The 21,892-nt window shown below is 45.2% G+C and overlaps 1 protein-coding gene across 2 annotated transcripts in view; it reads left to right on the top strand.

Annotated features, from left to right (window-relative positions):
* LOC141540231 (S-adenosyl-L-methionine-dependent tRNA 4-demethylwyosine synthase TYW1-like) overlaps window positions 1–21,892 on the top strand; it is a 206,252-nt gene that overhangs the window by 148,130 nt on the left and 36,230 nt on the right. For both annotated transcript variants that reach the window (XM_074263980.1, XM_074263981.1), the window contains one exon: window positions 15,153–15,263. In XM_074263980.1, coding sequence (XP_074120081.1) covers window positions 15,153–15,263 — 111 coding nt within the window. The remainder of the gene's footprint in view (window positions 1–15,152; window positions 15,264–21,892) is intronic.

The raw sequence follows: 21,892 nt of genomic DNA on the forward strand, positions 1-21,892 counted from the left end.
GAAATAGAGGGTAAGATATAATACATGTTCTATATTCCTATAAACAACTTTAAGCCTGAAGGAATAGAATGATATAATGAAATCTGGGTGTAATAAAGTGTTTTTGAGCTCAAGGGCATAGACCAAATTTATTTCAGTGTATATAAGACTTCTTAGAAGGTTGTGATTCAACTGCTAATACCAATGTATTATTTTCACCCATGGATACTTTCCATTTCTTTCAAATAAAAAGGGAAATTAGTATTTTGAAATAAGGAAAATGATATTTTCTCTTTAAAAATTGAATAAGTTACACTGACAGATTTTTGACTGACCTTGGGTAAAGAAGGCGTTTTCTTTGCTGAAAAATTCTAGTTTTCAAAGCCAAGGTGACTTTTATATTATAAGAACAAAGAGCTAGATCGACATAAATGGGCTGTTTTTATATTGACCACGAATATGCTTTATTCATTTCCATTTGGATCGGCCCTCTCCAGGGACAGAATTACATTTTAGAAACCAAGAAGGGGTGGGGAGAGGCTCTGCTATCTGGTGGTTTTAGGAGCTGGGGGTTCCAACCCCATGCTTCTTTGCTCGGGAGCAGACCTGTTTTTCTCGTTTTGGTTTTTTTTTTTTTTTTTTTTGCCTGCTTAATTGTTTTATTGTTCTGCTTATAAAAATGTATATTAATTTCCCCTTTCTCCTCCCACTTTACAGGGTAAGATAAATTTTTGTGCCCAACTGAGTGATTGTTATTCCCTCTTTGAGCCAAAACTGATGAAATTAAATTTCAGACAATGCTCACCTCCCTCCCTTCTTTCCTCTATTGCAATAGGCCTTTTGTGCCTCTTCATGTGATCTGATTTGTCCTATTTTACTTCCCCTTTTCTCTTCTCCCAGTGCAATCTTTTTCTACCCCTTAATGTCTCTTTCTTTATCAATCCCTCAGAATCCATTCACAATCACACCCTTCCTCCATGTGCCTCCCCTCTAACTGCCCAGTAACAGATCCAGTTCTCAAGAGTTACAGATATCATTTTTCCATCTAGGGACATAAACAGTTTAATATTTAAATAACATATAATTTCCCCCTGCTTATTTTTCTGTGTTTCTCTTGAGACCTTTATTTGAAGATCAGATTTTCTGTTTAGTTCTGGTTTTTTCAATAGAAAAAAGTCTCTTCCTTCATTGAAGATCCATCTCCTCCTGTGAAAGAGGAGGCTTACTCTCACTGGGTAGTAAATTCCTGGTGGTCACCCAGGTCCTTTGCCTTTCTGGAGTATGGCATTCCAGGAGCAGGCCCTTCTGAAGAGCCCAGTGGGACCCAGTTACGGATTCTCCTTCCACTCCCTGACGCTCTTCTCTTTCTCCTTTTGCCGGATCACCCTCACTGTGCCAGAGGAGATGACTGTGTTCTTTGTCAGCTGAGGTCTTCTGGAGCACTCACAAAAGAAGAAAACGAGATGTCGTCTTGTATACGCTGGTTAAAAATGTGACCCTTCAGCTTAAAAACACTTAGAACATGGATTCTCTCTTACCTTCATCTACCTGACGAAGATTGCTCGGGGTAGCTAAGACCCGAAGCCAGTCCCTGCCCCTCGGAGGCCAGTCCCTCCCCCACAGAGACCAGTGCCTTCCCTATAGTGTTGCATGGGATACTGAAGCAGTGACTCCGGTATTTCCATCCAGAATGCTGACAACAGCAGCTCCCAACAGATCAGGATGCTCCAGTGATTTATTTTTTTTTGGTGGGGTGCTTCCCTGAATTAGAGAATTAAGTTCATTCATTGAGCTTTTGAAGATCTAGTAGGTTGAAGTTAGTGGAAACTCTTAGGCTCATGAATCTAGAGAGGGAAGGGCCTTCAGAGGTCAACTAATCCAACCCTCTCCTCATCTTTCAGAGGAGGAAACTAGGGCCCACTTCTAGAACGCCACCCAGATGGCCCTTACAGAGCCAGGGTTAGAACTGTGGCCTTGAACTCCAGACTGGCTTCCTGGCCACCTTCCCTCCCCCCCTTGCCCCCCATCTTATCCCCATTGTCTGGTCATTTCCATGGACGATGATGGTTATTTGCTTAATTGGGCTATTTTATTGACTGAAGTGGACTCTCGGGGGATGGGCTGGAATGACATCATTTCTCAGTGGACACTGTGTGATGTGAATGGCCTGGAAGGGCTTTTGGTGAGTCAGAGCTAAGCGCTCCCTGGCCATGCAGTCTTTCTGTCTTGTGTGGGATGATCAGGAAAGATTCACTGATAAAACGTGGCCATGGGTCATGGGGTGTACATTGGTCTCTGATGGTAGGTCACCAGGGAAGATGAAAAGCAGAGTGTCAAATGCGGCAGTTTTGAGGTTTTGTGCTCATGCAAAGTTCTCTCAGATATTATAGACAAAGAAAAGATAACCTGTCTTTGTCAGCAACAATCATGGGACTATAAAACTTTAGAGATCAGACGAAGGAGTAGTTCCTTTCTGCTTCCTTCTCCACCTCCTCCCAGACAGGATTAGTTGAGGGTCATTAGCCATAGGACTCATTTTTATGAAATGTTAGGTTAACCACTCTCATTTTGTAGATTGGAATAGAGTCTTTTTATGAAAAATCATTAAGGTAAATTTATGAAAAGGAGGCTTTCTGGGAGGGGAATTTAAAAGCAATATTAAAAAGAAGCTTAAACCCCCTTAATTATTGGATGAAGAAGGTTCACTTTCTCAGTCTGAGGTGTGCAGATTTGGGCAGGGGGATGGCAGGTGCAATGACCTGAGGCTCTGTTCGAGGGAAGAAGCTTTGCTCCTGATATGGTGAGTGGGTCTGTCCAAAACTGGACCATCTGGGAAAGTGCCATTTGCCAACATTCTAGGAAGTCAGAATTGTGCCGTTAGTAGCAATGGTACCTTGGAAAAATTGGGATGAATATAATACTGCTTAGATATAGCTATTTTCAAGTCTATTTGATCCAGCCCTCTATGTTAAAAGTAAAGAAATCATTTGCTGTCTTTTTGACATGTTGCCAAATTAGAAAATCATGGAAATGAGAGTTGGGATTAGCCTTTTAGATGATCACCTTTGTCTTTCAATCTATTCCTGATGAGATGTTTTCTTATCCTTAACATTTGGTTTGTCTGCCCTTATTGAACACCTTTGGGGAACATGATAATTATGTTCTTCTTTCTTGCTGTTGCTGGTGACATCTTGAGAGAAAGCACTGATGTGATCTAAGCCAGAGAACCCATTGGTTCTTGGGAGAGACGAAGGGAATCTCCTCACTCTTGCCTCTTAAGGGACCACGTTTACTTTCAGAGCTAAGTACTAAAGCTTCATATCAAGAACGTTTATCCATTTTCCTGACTCACAATGGAGATTACTGACCTGCCATCAGTTTGATGGCTTTGAAGAAAAGAAGCCAGTTTAGCATCCCTTCCTTTACATTTATTCTTTCAAGTGATCTTTTCCACCTTAGAGCAATAGCTTTGTTTTCTTGGCAATCTTAGTTCGCTCAATAAAATAAAATGATAATAAATAATAAAATAAAATTTAAAAATGAATAAAAATAATACAACAAAAGTAAATAAATAAACAATGAGATGATAAAATAAAATATTAAAAAAGAAAAAGGCAACTTAGAGCTTTCCATTGGATTCTTAGACGTCCCATCTGGTATAAATTGGGCATGGTGAACACCTGATAGCAAAATTGAAGCCCATGATGAATTTCTTAGAGAAAGGAGGAGCAGAGTTATTGAAGCCAAATTGTATAGATTTGCCGTCTAAAAGAAGACCCTGAGTTAGGAAAGAATTAGAAAAGAATAGGGTTCCCCTGGTCGGGTTATTATGTAATGTGCATCGGTAAAGAACTCACACAGGTGGAGAGAAGGGAGACTTGCTTAGTTAGGGACCTTTGAGCCGCTGCTCAGGAGCTGCCCCCCTCTCCCCCTCCCATCCATTTCCGTGAGTCAGCCCCCAGTGAGAGGCGCCCGTGATTGTCACTAATGAGCTTTCTGTAGGACAGACTCGGGAGCAGGCTCGCTCTCTGGCTGAGTCACCTTCCAATTTGTCAGCCTTTCTGCAGAGCTGAGCAGGGGTGTTTGGGTGGGAGACAGAGACACTCGGAACATTTTGACATTTTTTTTCTCCTTTTTCCTGGCAGTGGAAAAGGTTTGCATTTGAACATTAGGCTCTAGCAAGAGAGTATTTACTGTAATATTAGGAACTTGAGTTTCCATATGGGTACAAATGAACTTTCAGGAGAATCAGTTGATCAGTCATAGTATTTGTCCTATTTATGTCCTGTTTGGCAGGATGTTGTTCCTGGCTCCTTTAAAAAAAATAGACCAGATCCCATTGTGATTTGGAGAGCGGCATTCTGGGTAAGTTGGGCCCTCTTGCTGCCCCTCTTCCATGGACTCGCCCCCCACCCCCTTTGCTGTGTTCTTCTTTACCAGAATTCTTTTCTTTCGTATCTGTTTAGAATTTCCCTTAAGGGTTTAGTTCTGGGCCAGTGTTTTGGAGCTTTTGGTGACCCACCATTGTGGTTAGCGATGTGTTTATGCTCACTTTTCTTCAGTGAAAGAATACTGCCTTCTCCATCATTTGTTGTAGCACGTAAAAAGTCTCACTGCTTTGAATAACTGCTGATTGTCTTTGCCTCTTGCAGAAGGAAAGGCTGAGGGCAGGCTGTTCACGCCACTTTCTCTCCTTTTGTTCATTGTCAAAGCCAAGTACCCAAATTCAATTCTGAAACATTTATCAACACTCTTTCTTCGAGGTATGATTAGTTCATTCTTTTCTTTCTGATACTGTGTTGTAGGCAAAATAAAAAACTGGACAACCTTCACTTGGGCCATATAAGGAAGAATGAAAGGTGTCTAGGATCTCTTGAGCTGAAAAGCTTGATACCCTGCATTTCGTTGCCTCGGGGCTGGACAGAAGCAGAGATTCTGGCAGGAAAGCCATGGCTAGAGCCCCTTCACCCAGCACCACTCCTACCAATGTCTCTCTGCCCCTTAGCTATTCATTGCTCTCTCTTTAGAGAGCCCCAGACAAAATCAGTGGTACCCCATGACATAGATCTGACCTCTGGAGATGGCCAGTGTCCATTCGGAGGACCCCGGAGTGTCCATTCGGAGGACCCCGGAGTGTCCATTCGGAGGATTCCAGAGTGTCCATTCGGAGGACCCCGGAGTGCCCATCGGAGGACCCTGGAGTGCCCATTCGGAGGACCCCGGAGTGTCCATCGGAGGACCCCGGAGTGCCCATTCGGAGGACCCCGGAGTGCCCATTCGGAGGACCCCGGAGTGCCCATTCGGAGGACCCCGGAGTGTCCATCGGAGGACCCCGGAGTGTCCATCGGAGGACCCCGGAGTGTCCATCGGAGGACCCCGGAGTGTCCATTCGGAGGACTCCAGAGTGTCCATTCGGAGGACCCCGGAGTGTCCATTCGGAGGACCCCGGAGTGTCCATTCGGAGGACCCCCGAGTGTCCATTCGGAGGACCCCCGAGTGTCCATTCGGAGGACCCCGGAGTGTCCATTCGGAGGACCCCGGAGTGTCCATTCGGAGGACCCCGGAGTGTCCATTTGGAGGATTCCAGAGTGTCCATTTGGAGGACCCCGGAGTGTCCATTGGAGGACCCCAGAGTGTCCATTTGGAGGATTCCAGAGTGTCCATTCGGAGGACCCCGGAGTGTCCATTCGGAGGACCCCGGAGTGTCCATTTGGAGGATTCCAGAGTGTCCATTCGGAGGACCCCAGAGTGTCCATTTGGAGGACCCCAGAGTGTTGGGGGTGGATCATATAGCTCCAGACTGGATGGCTGTCAATGAAGGCTCGTCCTTTAGATTCTAGGAGTTACATCCCAGAGCAAATGCAGCCCTGAAATTCTGACCCTCTTTTTCTCTCAGCCAGGGCTCTGCCGACACCCTCAAATGGTGCGGCTTGACTCCCTGGCCTCGCCCTCAGCTCTTCATTAAGACCTAGATGGGCCGGTGCTCTTATTTATCCTGGAAATAACCTCGTGACAGTGAGAGACTCACCCCCCGTAGGCTGCGGAGCACTCTTCCCATGGCCATTTGTGGTACCTAGTTCTGCGCTTTGAAACAGAATATCATTTACTATTCAGAAATGTCTCTCTCCCAACCTTTTCCTCGACAGGTTTCTTCTCGGCTTGACCCTAACCCTTAATGACCATCCTGGGTTTTCTTCCCATAGGAGCATGTGACTTTGTCTGCAGTCCCCATTCCCATCCCTTTTAATTTCCTGTTATTCATTGTGAAAACCAAAAGCCATCGAAAAAGAAATTGAGTATGGTTTGTCACATTATCCCAGTTTCAATAGGGATGTTAAATGTTCCTGTTAGAACTTCGTTGACTTGAGAAACAACGGCAATTAGGGTTGGATTTTTTTTTTTTTTTAATTTAAAACTTAGCATTTATGGCAGCTCAGGTTTCATTTGCTGGGCTGGATTACTACTACTTTGCCAATACCTAATTTGTTTCCCATAGATTTTAATAGAGACAATTTAAAAAACAAAAAACATTAGTCATTGGAGGAGAGCAGAGAGAAGTCTGCTTTCCTTGCAAAACCAGCCACGGGGGTGCTGCATATAAATATCCCTGCCTCCTTTCTCTCCTGTGACTGCTGACATTCTGCACACGTGGCTGCTTTTGAGAAAAACCAATTACCCTGCTTGGAAGGGAAGTGTTCCTGTGGCAGCCTCACCAAGAGCCCTGGGACTGGCCCTCGCTGCAGGACCTCTTTTTGCCTTAAAAGCACCCCTGACGGGGGGTTTGTGGGACACTCCCCTGGTTGCTACTCAGTGGGGTCTCCATGGCAGCCCCAAGAGAAAGTCTTCCTGAGCCCCACTCTGCACTTCTCCTCAGCAGGATCCAGTCTCGTTTTCACAGACAGAAGGACCATTTGAAAAGTTGCTTTTTATTCCCCGCTGGGACATTTTGGATTGGGCTCCTTGATGATGAACATGGGAGGGGAATGGTTGATGGTTGTGCTGAGACCACCTGGGGGCTTGGCTCCCTCTGCCTTTGCTCACACATTGGGCATAAGAGGGGGCCCCGGGGGCTTTTCAGGGAGGGAGATTCAGTTTAACAGAGAGTTAGTGAGCAGTGGGTGGAGAAGCCTGGATAGTCAGGGGTCCGGTCCTACGGCCAACATATAGTGACCCTGTGACTCTGAGTCACTCCACCGTCCCATAGACAGATAAGGCTGAAAACTGCAGAAGTGCTGACCTGCACAGGAGTGAGCCGACTCCTTGCCTGAGAGTCCTGTAGGGCCATTCACCGGGAGATGATGAAGATGAGAGCAGAAAGTGGTTCCTGTTCCCTGCCCGCAAGTTTTCTTTCTAGCCGGGTAGATGAGACAGGCAGACCGCTAACTGCAGCACAATTAGGCAGTGGGTGCCCCAGAGAGATCCATATAGAGGGCAAGGGGAGGTTGGAAAGGGAGACCTCATCTTCTGCAGGAGGGGCAGGGAAGGTTTGGTAGGGGCATCTGATGTGGGAGAGATAGGGAGGGAGAATGTGTGTGTGTGTGTGTGTGTGTGTGTCATCCTGGCCATGGGAATAGCGGGAGCAGAGATGGGCGAGGGCACTTGAAAAAATGGAGAGATGAGTAATTTATTTGCCTGGAACATAGCCTGCTTGAAGGGAATTAGTGTGAATTAAGGTTGGTGAAGTAGGCGGGAGCCAGATTGTAAAGGACTTGTCCTGATCAGGCCGAGGAGATCATGAGGGGGGGCCGGGTAGGCGAGGACACTTGTCCACAGCTCTTTTGGCTGGACAAGCAGGATGGATCCAGGTCTGAGTGTGATTGCCTCCTGTCACTGAAAGAACAAATGATGGTGAACAACGGCTACGCAGAAACCTTGGGGAAGAAAGCCCAGGCCTGGAGCCCTGGCAGCTGAGCCCACCTCTGTGTCCCATGCAGATAGGGACTGTTGAGGATCCTTTGTTTCCCTCAGAACTCTCTGGGTCCTAGATTTAGAGCTCGAAAGGTCCCCAGAGGCCATCTGATCTGAACCCTTTTAATTCCTCTAAGATGAGGATGTTGAGGCTCAAGGAGATTCCTCCAGATTTGGGAAAGTAAGGGATTTCCTCTAGATTTAAGGGTAAGTTCCTTACAGATCTGGGAGGAACTCCAGAAACCATGTTGTCCGATCCCTCCCTTCAATAGACAAGGAAACAGGTTCAGAGAGGGTAAGAGACTATATAAAATGTTATTTTTGACATTTCATTCCTCTAAAAGATTATCAGCTCCTGCAATAGGAAATGGGGAGGTGATGCACGCAGGTGTAAAGAATTGGAACTGGTTGGAACTGGGAGAACAGTGGAAAGTGGTCTAGAGAACACCAGTGAGCCATTGTATCAGCAAGACAACTCCGAAGGATGATGGAGTCAGGATTTCCTGAATGCCCAGACTTCCATGCTCACAGCAAATCCCTTTGTTTCACTGCAAGTCCTTTTGCACCCGCTTCCCCAATTTATATCAGGCACATATTTCTTCCACAAAGTTGTTGTGAAAATTAATTGATTGATATTTGTAAGTACTCTGAAGCTAAATTTACTCTAAAATTTAAGTGCTAAGTAAGTATTCTCACAGAAAACCACATGATTGCACATTGGTTCAAGGCTGTATTCCTTAGGGAAGAATGATCATTAGAGTTAATTCAGTTTAGAGATTATTAGTTTTTAGATTGAGATGTATTTGTTGGGGAAAAAAATGTCCAAAGCAGGTGTTTTTCTCATTCCTGTCAACTCATGTCTTGATGGTTACGACCCTATGTTGGAGTGGGGGGAACTTTTTCCCTGCACGAAGGATTCTGTGATTTTTAAATTTTATTGGTCAAGATCCAAGCTTTGGAAACCTATGCAGGTTGTGTGCTTTTCTTCTGTGGTCGTGCCCACATGAGAGTTCTCCACATGTTACGGTTGTCTCTTGAAATGGCCTACAACCCCATTTACGTACAGATAAACTGGAATGGGAAGTAGCCTTGTGATCAAGGACATATGGCAGGTTAGTCAGTAAAGGAGTTGGGCCATTGCTCCATCTTTATAGCTGTTGTTATTTTAAAAATGAGAACAATAATCTTCAAAGTTAAAAATGAACCATGGGCACTTGAGAATTTGTTGATGAACCAGACCGGGACCTCAACAGAGATTTTACTTGCTAATGAGGAAACTGAGTCACATTTCTCTGAGCACCTTTCCCATTGTGCACAGGATAGAGATGCATGTTTATAGACATCCATGTCGCTTACCCTATTGCCAAGGACAGTATCTTTAAAAACTGAGACTAATTCTACAGCATATGGATCCTCTTAGGGAAGGGAAAATTAGCACTCTCTGCTGCGTTCTCCTTCAGAAATGATTTTTATAGCTGGCATTGTTAATAAAATTCCCTTATTATTAATATTGATGTTAATAATAATGATAGTTATTATTTCTAGAACACTTTAAGGTTTGCAGAATGCTTTCCATATTAACTCACTTGATCCTCACAATGACCCTAAGGGTTATTATTCCCATTTTACAGATGAGGAGAATAGGTAAAGAGAGATTAAGTGATTCATCCAGCATCTCCCAGCCAGGGAGCAATCTGAGAAAGGATTCCCACTGAGGTGACCCAGCTCCTCTGTTCTGTCCATGGTGCTGCTGCCCTCTCTGTCTCAGTATTTATAGTCTGGTTCACCTTCTTTCTTGTGTTCACAGCTGTTGATCCCAGGATTAGCTGTGCAGCTTGAAAGAAACAATTTCATTACCTAAATATGTTTTGCTTTTAAAAGTATTTATGGCCTTTTATTTCACAGCAAATCATTTTTTTCCCTCTATATTTTGATGAGAGGCTGATGAGTTTTTTGAAATTACTTGCCTGTTGTTTTTTGATTTGTCATTATCTTCATCTCTTTTTGTCTCTTGAAATAGCCCTGATCCCATTTATCGTTGACAGAGATGGGAGTGGACACTTGGCATCTTCAGGACCCATATTTTGACTTTCTAGAGATGTTCAATAAAAAAAGTTATAAATGAAAGGGTTAAACTGTTAAGGCTTTTTCTAGAGATGCTCAATAAAAAATTGAAAATTTTAGACATCAAGGCATCTTTCATACTTGATATACTCTGTGGTTCTGCTTATAATGTCATATCATCTTTTAAGATCATTGAATATTTACCGAGCAGAAAGAGTACATCACCTTCATTATTATTAGCTGGGGACCCAAACAATAAAGTTCTCTTCCTTGCTGATGACAGTTGATGGGCATAGACTGTTAATATTTTGCGTTTTTCTCTTGTGGCGTTCCTGCATCGGTCTGTGGTGTGTGTGACAACTGTCTGTTGGATTTGCTCCCTCTTGTAAATCTTGTTCTGTATATATGTCAGCTTTGACACCTCTGAGTTGATTTACCAGGTGACTGCAGCCGTTAGAATGATGGACAGGTGTTTCCCACTTTCCCCTCCTTTCATTTGTTCTCGCCATTATCCCTTTTGGGTCTTCTTGTGTTCCTGTCTTCCCGAAATGGCCTCTCCTCCAGGAGCCTTCTCTATCTATCTCCCCTCCAAGTCTTCCTCTGTCCCTTGTGAATGTTTGCTTTCTTTGGGTTTGTGTCCCAGCCACGGTTGCTTGGTCCTTGTCTTGCTTTGGATTCTTGTCCAGTTGTTTTGTGGGTCTGATTTCTGTCTTGCCAGTAAGCCTGGAAAGGATGTGAGTGCAGCATCTTGTAACATTCTTCCCCTTTTTTCCCCCCACAATGCTTTGCACAAAGTAGGCATTCTTAAAATATTTTTAATTGGTTCTGTTGTAATTAACCACATAATTATGCCCATATCTTTTCTTCATTATTTTGGAAAAACTGTTCTGAAATGAAATTCTGAAAAATACAGTTGACTTTTCTCCAATATCTCCTTTCCCCCAACTCTAATTTGTTTCCTAAGTAATTTTTTTCTTATCTTAGAACTTGTTTATTGATTGTACCTTTTATGTCTCACTAAATTTTCTGATCTTGGGCTTATTTTAGATCTTGAATCTATTTTACTACTAGAGCATTTAAATCATAGAGAGCATCCATTTAGCCAGTGTCAGAAGCCAGCAAGAGAATTCTAGTCAATAGTTAAGCAGACATATAGGTTCATTAACTTGTCCTAAACTAAAAAATTTCTCCTTTTTTTTAAAACAAGACAAATTGAAGTTAAGATTAGATAGTTGCTAAGTGGGACTCGAATTTTTAAGAGAAATACTTTAGAAATATTTGTTTTAAACATGTACTGTCCTTCATATACATACATATATATATATATATATATATATATATATATATATATATATATATATATATATATATATATATATATATACCCTAGTCATTTTCACTAATGAGCCTGTCTTTCTAAATTACCTCTCGTTTTTCCCAGAAACTCTTCAGTCAACCCATATTTGTTCAAAGAGTCACCTTTATTATTCAGGAATTTCCCTCGGTGTCCTATGAATCCTATCTTTGTATAAAGAGGCATCTTTTGAGCTTCTCCATGACCTCATTTCATCTCCAAGGCTTCCTGTAGAAACAATTTGACAGGAAGTACTGCGGCTATATAGCTAAGTGATTCTTAGAGGTCACAGAGGTTTTCAATTAATTCTCAGGGACTTTCTGGAGTTTCCCCAATTAAAATACTAAGCTTGTTTATAATGACAGGAGAGAACATAAACCTATGGACCAATGAAATGGGAGTCTTGCCCGACTCATTGTGTTTTCAAAACAGTTCCCTGCCATCCTTTATCAAAAACATTGCCACTGTCTACCCCACTTGAAGTATCCTGGAAAAGCGTCGGAGTATCCTGTAGGTACAATAGGTTAGTGAGAAAGAACAGTGAACTGGGAGTCAGTGGGTCTGGATTCAGATTCTGGTGGGCCACTTGATTTAAAATTAAATTACTGCCAGGAAAGTGCTTTAGAAAGGACTTCTAACGGTCAGCAACTAGTTACTCCTGAGGTGGTTGTGGGAAAAGCATCTGTCATACCATAAGTGCCTCATGAGCTATTATTATAGTAAATCATCAGCATCGTTATTATTATCTAAAAATGTGTCGGGGAGACAAGATGAGGGACTGCTTTCAGAGAGATTGTCCACTTTGCTCAGGGATGTTACAGAGGAAAAGGGAACATGGCTCAGCCCCGGCTACAAGTGCATTCGTGGCCTTCCTAGATTTGGGAATCTGAGTGAAGGACACGTTTCAGGGTTCTGTTTCTCTCTACCAATAGTTTTCTTTGGGATCCTAAAAATCTTAATTTCTTATTCAGCCAGTTTGTCACAAAGTGAAGAAAGTAGTTGTATTCCATCACTTCCTTTATTTATTTTAGATTAGGGGTGAATGGAATGTAGACCGTGAAAAGGAAAGCAGTAATTAGGCCTACCGGTGGTCTGAGAAAATCTGGTGTTCTGGGTAAGTGCTGCAGCCTGCCTGGAAGAAAGAAACCGGGGAGGGCTCCTTGGTAGAGTTGCAGATGTTTGGATCCAGGGGTGCTGGTGAGATTCAGTAGCGAGGGTGAGTGATGGATGAGCACAATTTCTACCTCCTCTCGCCCTCCCCCTGGTAGCCTTGCAGATGGTGGGCGTTCCATCTTAAAAGCTTATTTTCCAATGTTGTAAAATTCCTCCTAAAAGATATTTTAGAGAGTTTCTTTTTGGAGTCATTTTGATCATCATTTCTTGGTGCCCAGTAGATTTTCTGCCTTACTCATTCTAAGACTCCCCATTTCTCCAGTTGCTTTCAATAGATTGGGCCCACGGTCCCCCTTCTTCCCACTAACTGGAGAGACTTATTTTGTGTGTTTTGGTTGCTTATTTTGTCAACTTTGAAAACACTATAGAGAAGGGAGCCACCATAATTTGCATTCCTCAAAATGTGACCTGATTAGGGATTTCTCACTTCTCCCATTCTGTGCACTGCCTTTCTATCAATGAATCTGCAAAATCTCATTAGATTTTTTTGATTGCCAGCATTACAGCGCCAAGTCACATTCATGGAAATGCTAGTTTACAATGTGCTCTCCTCAAAATAGCCTTGTGAAATAGGTGGAATTAGAGTTGTTATCTCCATTTTACAGATGAAGAAAATGAGACCTAGAGTGAGGGACTTGACTAGTGTCAGCCAATAAGAACTGGAGCCTACACCCAGGTCTGCTGACCTTGAGATCCAGTGTTCTTTCTACTAGTTCTGAGCAATTTAGGAAGGATTTTAAAAATTGCTTTTTATTATTTTCAAAATATATGCAAAGATATTTTCAACATTTACCCTTGCAAAATCTTGTATTCCAAATTTTTTCTCCCTCCTCCTTCTCCCCTCCTCTAAATGGCAAGTAATACAGTATAGATTAAATATGTGCACTTTTTCTATACGTTTTTCACAATTATCATTTTGACAAGAAAAATTAGATAAAAACGGAAAAGAAATGAGAAAGAAAACAAAAAGCAAGCAAACAAGAAAAAAAGTGAAAATATTGTGTTGTAGTCCACCCTTAGTCCCCATAGTCTTCTCTCCAGATGCAGATGGCTCTGAGACCATTGGACCTGACCTGAATCACCTCTCTGTTGAAAAGGGCCACATAGGAAGGATCTTTTAGAAATTAAGCAGGAGAGTATCCAAACAAGGGCGACCAAGATGGTAAAGGACTTCAGAGCTGTTCCATCAGGGACACTTTGGAGAAACTGGAAATACTTGGCCTGGAGAAGACATGATAGGACTTGGCCTTCATCTTCAGATATTTGTAAGCCTGCTGTGTAGACAGGGGTTAGACTTAAGACTTATTATTATTATTGTGCATTTTAGGTCTCATTAATTTCTCTGACCTTGGGCTTATTTTAGATTTTCAACTGATTTTACTATTAGAACATTTAAATCATAGAACATCCATTTAGCCAGTGTCAGAAGCCTGCAAGGGAGTTAATTCCGTTTGACCCCAGGAGGTGAAACTGGGGTGCAAATTCCAGTGCTGCCCCCGGAGCAGCGTTCTCCCCTTGAGAGCAGTCCACAATGGAGAGGTTGGTCCTCATCAAGTTGAGACCATGTGATTTGGAGCAGGTCCGTGTGCCCGGTGGCGGGAGTGCCGGATGGGAACTGGGGCTCTTTTCATTCTCTTTTCTCAGAGGGTTGGCAGGGCGAGACAAGAAGCTCTCATTTGAAACACTTGAGTGGTTGGAGGCTCAGTACTAGAAAGGGAGTCTGTCGGGACACCACAGGATCATCTGCCTGAAGAGACAGGGAGAGGGGGAGACTTAGAAATGAACATTTTAAATTTCCAAACAAGAACCCTACAGTACAGTGGGGATTCTTATCCTGGAGTCTATGAACTTGTTTTAAGAATTTTTAATCTAAAGTTCATATGGTAAATTATAAAATGTTATATTATATCACATAATGTTTTGTTATAAATATTATCTTATTAAATACTTTATATTTGATATGCAAAGGTTTATATATTGTAACACTTAATATGGAAATACTTGTGTCGTGTATGCTTGCCTTCCTTTTGGATCCTGCGTCTGTTTCCTTTTGTGTATTTAAAACCGTTATTGTGTGAAGGGGTCCCTTGGCTTCCCCAGGCTGACACCAAGCAAAACTGGTGCTGGTGGGTTGTTCCTTCTGCTGAGCGGGAAGGCGCCCTGGACGGAGCCTGACAGTGAGATTTGAGTCTTGCTTCAGGCTCTCACCCCGCCTGGGTCCCCTTGCCCATCTGCTCTCACTGCCCGCTGGATCCCGCTCATGGAGTCGTCTCGAGATTGGCGTTGGGGGCTTGGGGAGATAATCCCTTGGAGGGCGTGAGGCAGCGTGGGGTTTGCGGGAGCCACTTTGCTCGTGTCAGTGCCCACTGTTCCACGGCCCCCCGGTTGTGTGTTTGGACTTTCCCTTATACGGATGCGGCAGAGGAGGGGTCCTCCCATGGCTCCCTGTGGGGCTGCGCCTTGCCCGGCCTGGGCTCCTGCCCGGCACTGCCCTTTCTGTTGGGACATGGGGGAGGAGGCTTCGCTGCTGTCTCAGTTGTGGTTCTGCTGGGCCCCCTGCACTTTAGATTTTTCTCTGGGGGAGCCTCTGTAGTGTGAGAGGGTTTGGGGGCCCTGTCCAGGGGCCAGCTTTCCAGGACGTTTCCCTGTATTGAGCCGACCTTCTCTGTTTCAGCAACAACGTACCGTGTATCGCCTGACCCTGGTGAAGGCTTGGAACGGGGAGGAGCTCCAAGCTTATGCAGAGCTGGTGTCGCTGGGGGAGCCGGACTTCATCGAGGTGAAGGTAAGCCCGGCCTCGGGCAGCCCCGGGCCTAGTCCTGAGAGGGCCGAGAGCGTGGAGGGCCGGAGGGCGGCGGGGGCTCTTAAATGCCATGTGGAGGACTTTCTGCTGGGAAATATGGGCACTCCATATGGGAGGATGAAAGCTAGAGGTCTGGGAGCACCTGATTCAAGTGAGGAGCACTGGTTAGTTACCTACCAAGGGCCTGAGTCAGGTGAGGAGCACTGGTTAGTCACCTACCAAGGACCTGAGTCAAGTGAGGAGCACTGGTTAGTCACCTATCAAGGGCCTGAGTCAAGTGAGGAGCACTGGTTAGTCACCTACCAAGGGCCTGAGTCAAGTGAGGAGCACTGGTTAGTTACCTATCAAGGGCCTGAGTCAAGTGAGGAGCACTGGTTAGTCACCTACCAAGGACCTGATTCAAGTGAGGAGCACTGGTTAGTCACCTACCAAGGGCCTGAGTCAAGTGAGGAGCACTGGTTAGTCACCTACCAAGGGCCTGAGTCAAGTGAGGAGCACTGGTTAGTCACCTACCAAGGGCCTGAGTCAAGTGAGGAGCACTGGTTAGTCACCTACCAAGGGCCTGAGTCAAGTGAGGAGCACTGGTTAGTCACCTACCAAGGGCCTGAGTCAAGTGAGGAGCACTGGTTAGTCACCTACCAAGGGCCTGAGTCAAGTGAGGAGCACTGGTTAGTCACCTACCAAGGGCCTGAGTCAAGTGAGGAGCACTGGTTAGTCACCTACCAAGGGCCTGAGTCAAGTGAGGAGCACTGGTTAGTCACCTACCAAGGGCCTGAGTCAAGTGAGGAGCACTGGTTAGTCACCTACCAAGGGCCTGAGTCAAGTGAGGAGCACTGGTTAGTCACCTACCAAGGGCCTGAGTCAAGTGAGGAGCACTGGTTAGTCACCTACCAAGGGCCTGAGTCAAGTGAGGAGCACTGGTTAGTCACCTACCAAGGGCCTGAGTCAAGTGAGGAGCACTGGTTAGTCACCTACCAAGGGCCTGAGTCAAGTGAGGAGCACTGGTTAGTCACCTACCAAGGGCCTGAGTCAAGTGAGGAGCACTGGTTAGTCACCTACCAAGGGCCTGAGTCAAGTGAGGAGCACTGGTTAGTCACCTACCAAGGGCCTGATTTAAGTGAGGAGCACTGGTTAGTCACCTACCAAGGGCCTGAGTCAAGTGAGGAGCACTGGTTAGTCACCTACCAAGGGCCTGAGTCAAGTGAGGAGCACTGGTTAGTCACCTACCAAGGGCCTGAGTCAAGTGAGGAGCACTGGTTAGTCACCTACCAAGGGCCTGAGTCAAGTGAGGAGCACTGGTTAGTTACCTACCAAGGGCCTGAGTCAAGTGAGGAGCACTGGTTAGTCACCTACCAAGGGCCTGAGTCAAGTGAGGAGCACTGGTTAGTCACCTACCAAGGGCCTGATTTAAGTGAGGAGCACTGGTTAGTCACCTACCAAGGGCCTGAGTCAAGTGAGGAGCACTGGTTAGTCACCTACCAAGACCATTGCTTTGTGACATTACCTCAGTTTCCTCATCTGTAAGATGAGCATTTTGGAACTGGTGATCTCTGAGGTTCCTTCCAGCTTTCTCTCCTGTGCGCCTCTCCGTGTTATCTAATAGCTGTTTCTCAGAGGTTCTTAATGGATTCATTTTGATTTGGACACAAACATCAGCAGTTTCCTTGCCCACTATAATATAATTAAATCCGAAATAGCTGTTGCTTTCTGGTGGAATTTTGCTGTTATATAAATGAAATTAATGTGCTTCGTAACTCAGGACAAATAATTACTGACCATCACTGATGACTAATAATTTTTAAGACTTTCTTAAACTTGCATTCACTTCTGAAGAGTTTCACCCTCCTCAGGGGAAGGAGTGGGACCCAGGATTTCCGATTCTCAGCCTTCTTTGATCATTCGCCGGCCTATTCCATCAGTGTAAATTGCCTCCATTGTCACCTGCAGTGTCATCCTCTTGGAAACATTCTCCCGTCATGGATCCCGGGATTGGGTATTTGATATTTGGGTGGATCTGTGAACTCATCGGTGTTGGGCTCTCCCTCCTGTGGCCCTCTGTAAGCGTGGGGCCCGTGTCCAGCATGCCGGGAGATGCATCTTGCTCGGGAGATGTTGCCCAGACACCAGTGGAGCAAGGAGGCCGTCCCTGAGGAATGGGCCTTCCTTCTGACCACCCATCCTTTTGCCTCCTCCACAGTCCTTCATCTTTAACGTAGTGCCGCTGACTGGCCCCCACGTGTTCCTCTCCCTTGTCCTTTGGGGAATATGCAGTGTTATTTTGTGGAGATCACACCATTCCGTGATTCGTGGCATTCACCGTCTTGTGAAAGGTGGACCTTGTTTTTGTTGAGGGATAAGACACCCTAACAACGTTTGGGGGGTCCCCAGGTTGTGTTGCAGATACGGTGAAAGAACTTGCAGTCCCAGTCTCCCAGTTAAGTGGCAAAGGGTTTATTAACACTGAGAACAACAGACTAGATTCCAGAAGGGAAATAGCAGAGTGCTAAGGGGCAGGGGACAGCTTTACCCAGCCTTCTACTATTGGCCTCTTAATTCTGTGGCTCAAGGGTAGGGCTAGGGAGTAGTCTCCAAAGAAATATTCATAATCAAATGGCTTGGCCATGGTATTTCCCTGAGGCAGAAAATCTAGAATCACTAACTTATTGCCAGAACAGAAGCCCCCCTAAAACCAGGGGACCACAAAATCATATTGTATCAGTTTCCCCAAGAAGTGTGAGGTCATGACCAGCGCTGTCCAGTTTCCCATAGGTGGCTGTCTAGTTTGACCCTGTTCTTCTGTTTCACCGGGCCCAGCCTGTTGTCCCTGTGCAATGCTCATCCAACATGGATGGTGGGATCATCTAGCCGATAATTATGTAATGGAGTTTAAAGGTCGGGGACTTATGGTGGATGATGTGATGGGATTTTTAATACTCTTGGACAGAAGATTTTCTTGACACTTAAGGCCCACCTATTTGTGTATTGGGGGGGGTTACATGTTTTTAATAGTTCTTACAAATCAGGATCGAGGAAGCCCAAATTTTTTCCTGTCATTTGCTCAGCTGCCCTTCCCGTTGGAGAACAGCTTTGGCCCAGCTCCCAGGGCTCTCCATCCTGGTCCCTGGGCACGTGTGTCTAGGGGTGTCTGCATACAGGATTTCAGCAGGCTGTAATTTAGAGTTGATGAAACACAAATGCTCCCTTGTTAGTTGATTGAAATTCTGATTTCACTCAGATTTCTTTCCCCATTTTTTGTTTTAAAAAAAAATCAGTTAAGAATGAAACAAAAACCTTCCTCCTTTCCCCTTTTTTACTTTTAACTTGTTATTAAGGCAGGTGTACAGATATAAAAAGCTCAAGTCTGCCGTGTTCGTCAGTGCACACACCTGTTAGAACGAGTGTGGCGTTAGCCCTGGCGGGGGCTGCTTTCACCCCCTGAGATTCGTCTGCAGCTCCCACCACAGGCCACCCTTCTCAAGCTGAGGGGCCTTCCCCAGCTCCGTGGCTTCTCCTGCGCTTGTATGATCTGCATGCATTGGAAATGCTGAGAGATTGCATGGCTTCATACTTCAGCGGTGGAACTAATTTCAGCATTTTCTTCCGCATCTTGTGGTGGCAGCTGGCAACTAACCATATGCTCCGAGAAGGATGATCAATCTTTCATCGGAGACGACATCTACCCACCACTGTGAGCCGATGCCATGCGAAGAAGCCTGCGCCCGACGTCTCTCCCTCGGCCTCCCAAAGCAGTCAGAAGTTTCGGTAAATTATGATTTTCTTCTTTCTGAAGATGGTTACGTATTGAAATAAATGAATAGGATTAAAGGAATGACTTTCATATCAAGTGCCCAACTGTGAATCTGAATTCATCAAGCCGCGTAGGCCTCGATAAAAAACATGGCAAAGATCCTCATTATTTCCCTTAAGAAGATGGTGATTTCATGGCCAAAGGAGGCAAACTGATGCAGCGAGATTTATTTTCTGGATTAAAAAAACATGCAATTGTGCTTAAAACCAGCTAAATTGAATTCTTTTCAGAATGGATAAACATTGTTTTCTCAAAGATAGTTTTCAGCATTCATTTTTGTAAGATTTTGTGTTCCAAAAGTTTTCCTTCTCCCTCCCTTATCACCCCGCTGCCCAAGACAGCAAGCAATCTGATATAGATTATACATGTTGTCATTTCAAACCTATTTCCATATCAGGTTGTGAAAGAAAAGTCAAAACAAAAGGGAAAAAAACACGAGAAAGAAAAAGAAAGCAAACAAAGAAGGTGAAAATGCTCTGCTTTGATCCGTATTCCATCTCCTTAGTTCTCTCTCCGACATTTTCCATCCCAAGTCTATCGGAATTGTCTTGGATCATGACTTTGCTGAGAAAAGAGCTAAGTCTGTCGTGGTTGATTATCCCATAATCCTGTGTGCAATGTTTTCCTTGTTCTGCCTCCTTTACTCAGCATCCAATCCATGTAAGTCCCTCCAGGCCTCTCTGAACTCCTCCTGTTGATTGTTTCTTACAGAACAATAGTATTCTGTAACATTCATACACCTAACTTACTCAGCCATTCTCCAACTGATGGGCAGCCCCCCAGTCTCCATTGTCTTGCTGCTACAAAAAAGGGCTGCCACGAACACTTTTACACATGTGGGTCCTTTTCCTTATTTTATGATCTCTTTGGGATGCAGGCCCAGTAGAGACACTGCTGAATCAGAGAGCACACCCTTTATAGCCCTTTGGGCATAGTTCCAAATTGCTCTCCAGAATGGCCGGATCACTTCACAACTCCACCAGTAATGCATTCATGTCCCAGTTTTCCCACTTCCTCGCCAACATTTATTATTATTTTTTCCCCAGACAATCTGCTAGGTGTGAGGTGGTGTCTCAGAGTTGTTTTAATTTGAATTTCTTTATGGATAAACATTTTAAATAGAGTCAGTTGTGAAGGCTCATGGAAAATTATGTCAAAACGTGGCTGCCCAGAGAAGTTCATCAGTACGACATGTCAGTTGCCTGGTGGCGCACTTGCCCGGGTTCTGGACAGTGGATGATGCTTTCGAGCTTCCCTGGGCACCAGTGGAATGAAACAAGGTTGCGTGCTCGCTCCCATGCTTTTTAGCATGATGTTTTCAGCCATGTTGTCAAATGCCTTTGATGAAGACAAACATGGGATCAAAGTCGGCTACTGCACATTCGGTAAATTCTTCAGCTTGAAAAAGTCACGGGTCAAAACTAAAGTGGGGGCACGGGGGTGCAGGACTTCCTGCTGGCAGATGCCTGTGCACTCGGTACAGCCTCAGAGCTGCAGATCGATGGGAGGACCCTCGCTGGGATTGTTAGTGGGGTTGACTTTATTTTGTAACGTGATCTGGAAAAGTTTTTGCAGATGGCATTCACCTGTACTGAGTGGTGAGATGCCAGTGTGGCCAGAGAGCTGGTGGGCACTTCAGATAGTGTGGTGCAATCGTAGGCTTTGAACTGGGAAATGAGGGAGCTAGAAAAGGAATCGAGGAGTCAATACAGTGTTGGCCCATAAAAATGGCAGCCTCATGGGAGCTGCACTGTTGTTTCTCCTCCTCTCCCTTCCTTCTCCCTTCTCTCTCCCTTCTTCTCTCTCCCTTCTTTTTCCCCTTTCCTTCCTCCTCTTCCCTTCCCTAGCCTTCGAGGACCTGGGCTTACTTTGGTAATGAGGCATCTCTTGCGGGGTCTCTCCTGCCTCATTGGCCCCCAGGCCAAAAAACCCAATACAGAGCCCCCTGAGCATCTGGCTCCTCCTCCTAGGCCCACTGTGATTCCCCCCTAAGTCCACTTAGCCCAGGCCACAATACTTAATAAATGGGACACCCCAAATCCTCGCTGGGTCTTAGAGGGCTCCTCTCCATGTTCTCTATGTCACAGTCAGGCTAGACTCTGTCCAGCCCCTTTTGCCTCCCTGGTCTCCGCGCCGTGACCGAGACTGTCTCGACTTTCCGAAATCTTTCCCTTTTTTTCAGAGCTCAGCTCCGCTCCTGCTCTTTTCTGAAGACTTCTCGGAGCCTCCTCTTCACATTTCTTCAGTCCCTTTGTACTTATCGCAGATTTGTTCATATGTGTGCTTTAATGTGTGTCCCCTCCCCTCCTAGGATTTTATCTCTTCCCTTCAGTGCCTAGAACAGTGCTTAGAGTAGGTGGTGCCCAATCAGTGCTGACATTTATTGAATGCTCAATGTATATAATGACAGAAACATGGTGGTCCCTGCCCTCCTTGAGCTTACATTCTATCAGGGAAAACAATAGGCACTCACGTAAATGTAAACAGTTGTATGCAAGGATCAAATACCACGCAGATGGGTCGCAGCTCTTCTCCAGTTCCATTCCTGGGGAGACACCGTTCCTAGAGGGACTCGCGCAGATAATGTGCGCCCATTGCTGCTCTTGTAAGGGTAACGCTGTCCTTAAGCCCAGCTGCCTGGGAAACCAGACCTTCTGTCTCTGTCTGCCATGTGGCGGACGGCTCTTGGCTTGCTTTATAGCTTTCCCGGGGCAGCAGAACATGGCGGTGGAGGCGGCTCGGGGCTGGTGGCTCGGGTTTGACCCGGCTCCGCCACTGAGAGGCCTCTTGGCCCTGAGCACCT

This window comes from Sminthopsis crassicaudata, chromosome 4, assembly GCF_048593235.1.
Source record: "Sminthopsis crassicaudata isolate SCR6 chromosome 4, ASM4859323v1, whole genome shotgun sequence".
Taxonomy (NCBI): Eukaryota; Metazoa; Chordata; class Mammalia; order Dasyuromorphia; family Dasyuridae; genus Sminthopsis; species Sminthopsis crassicaudata.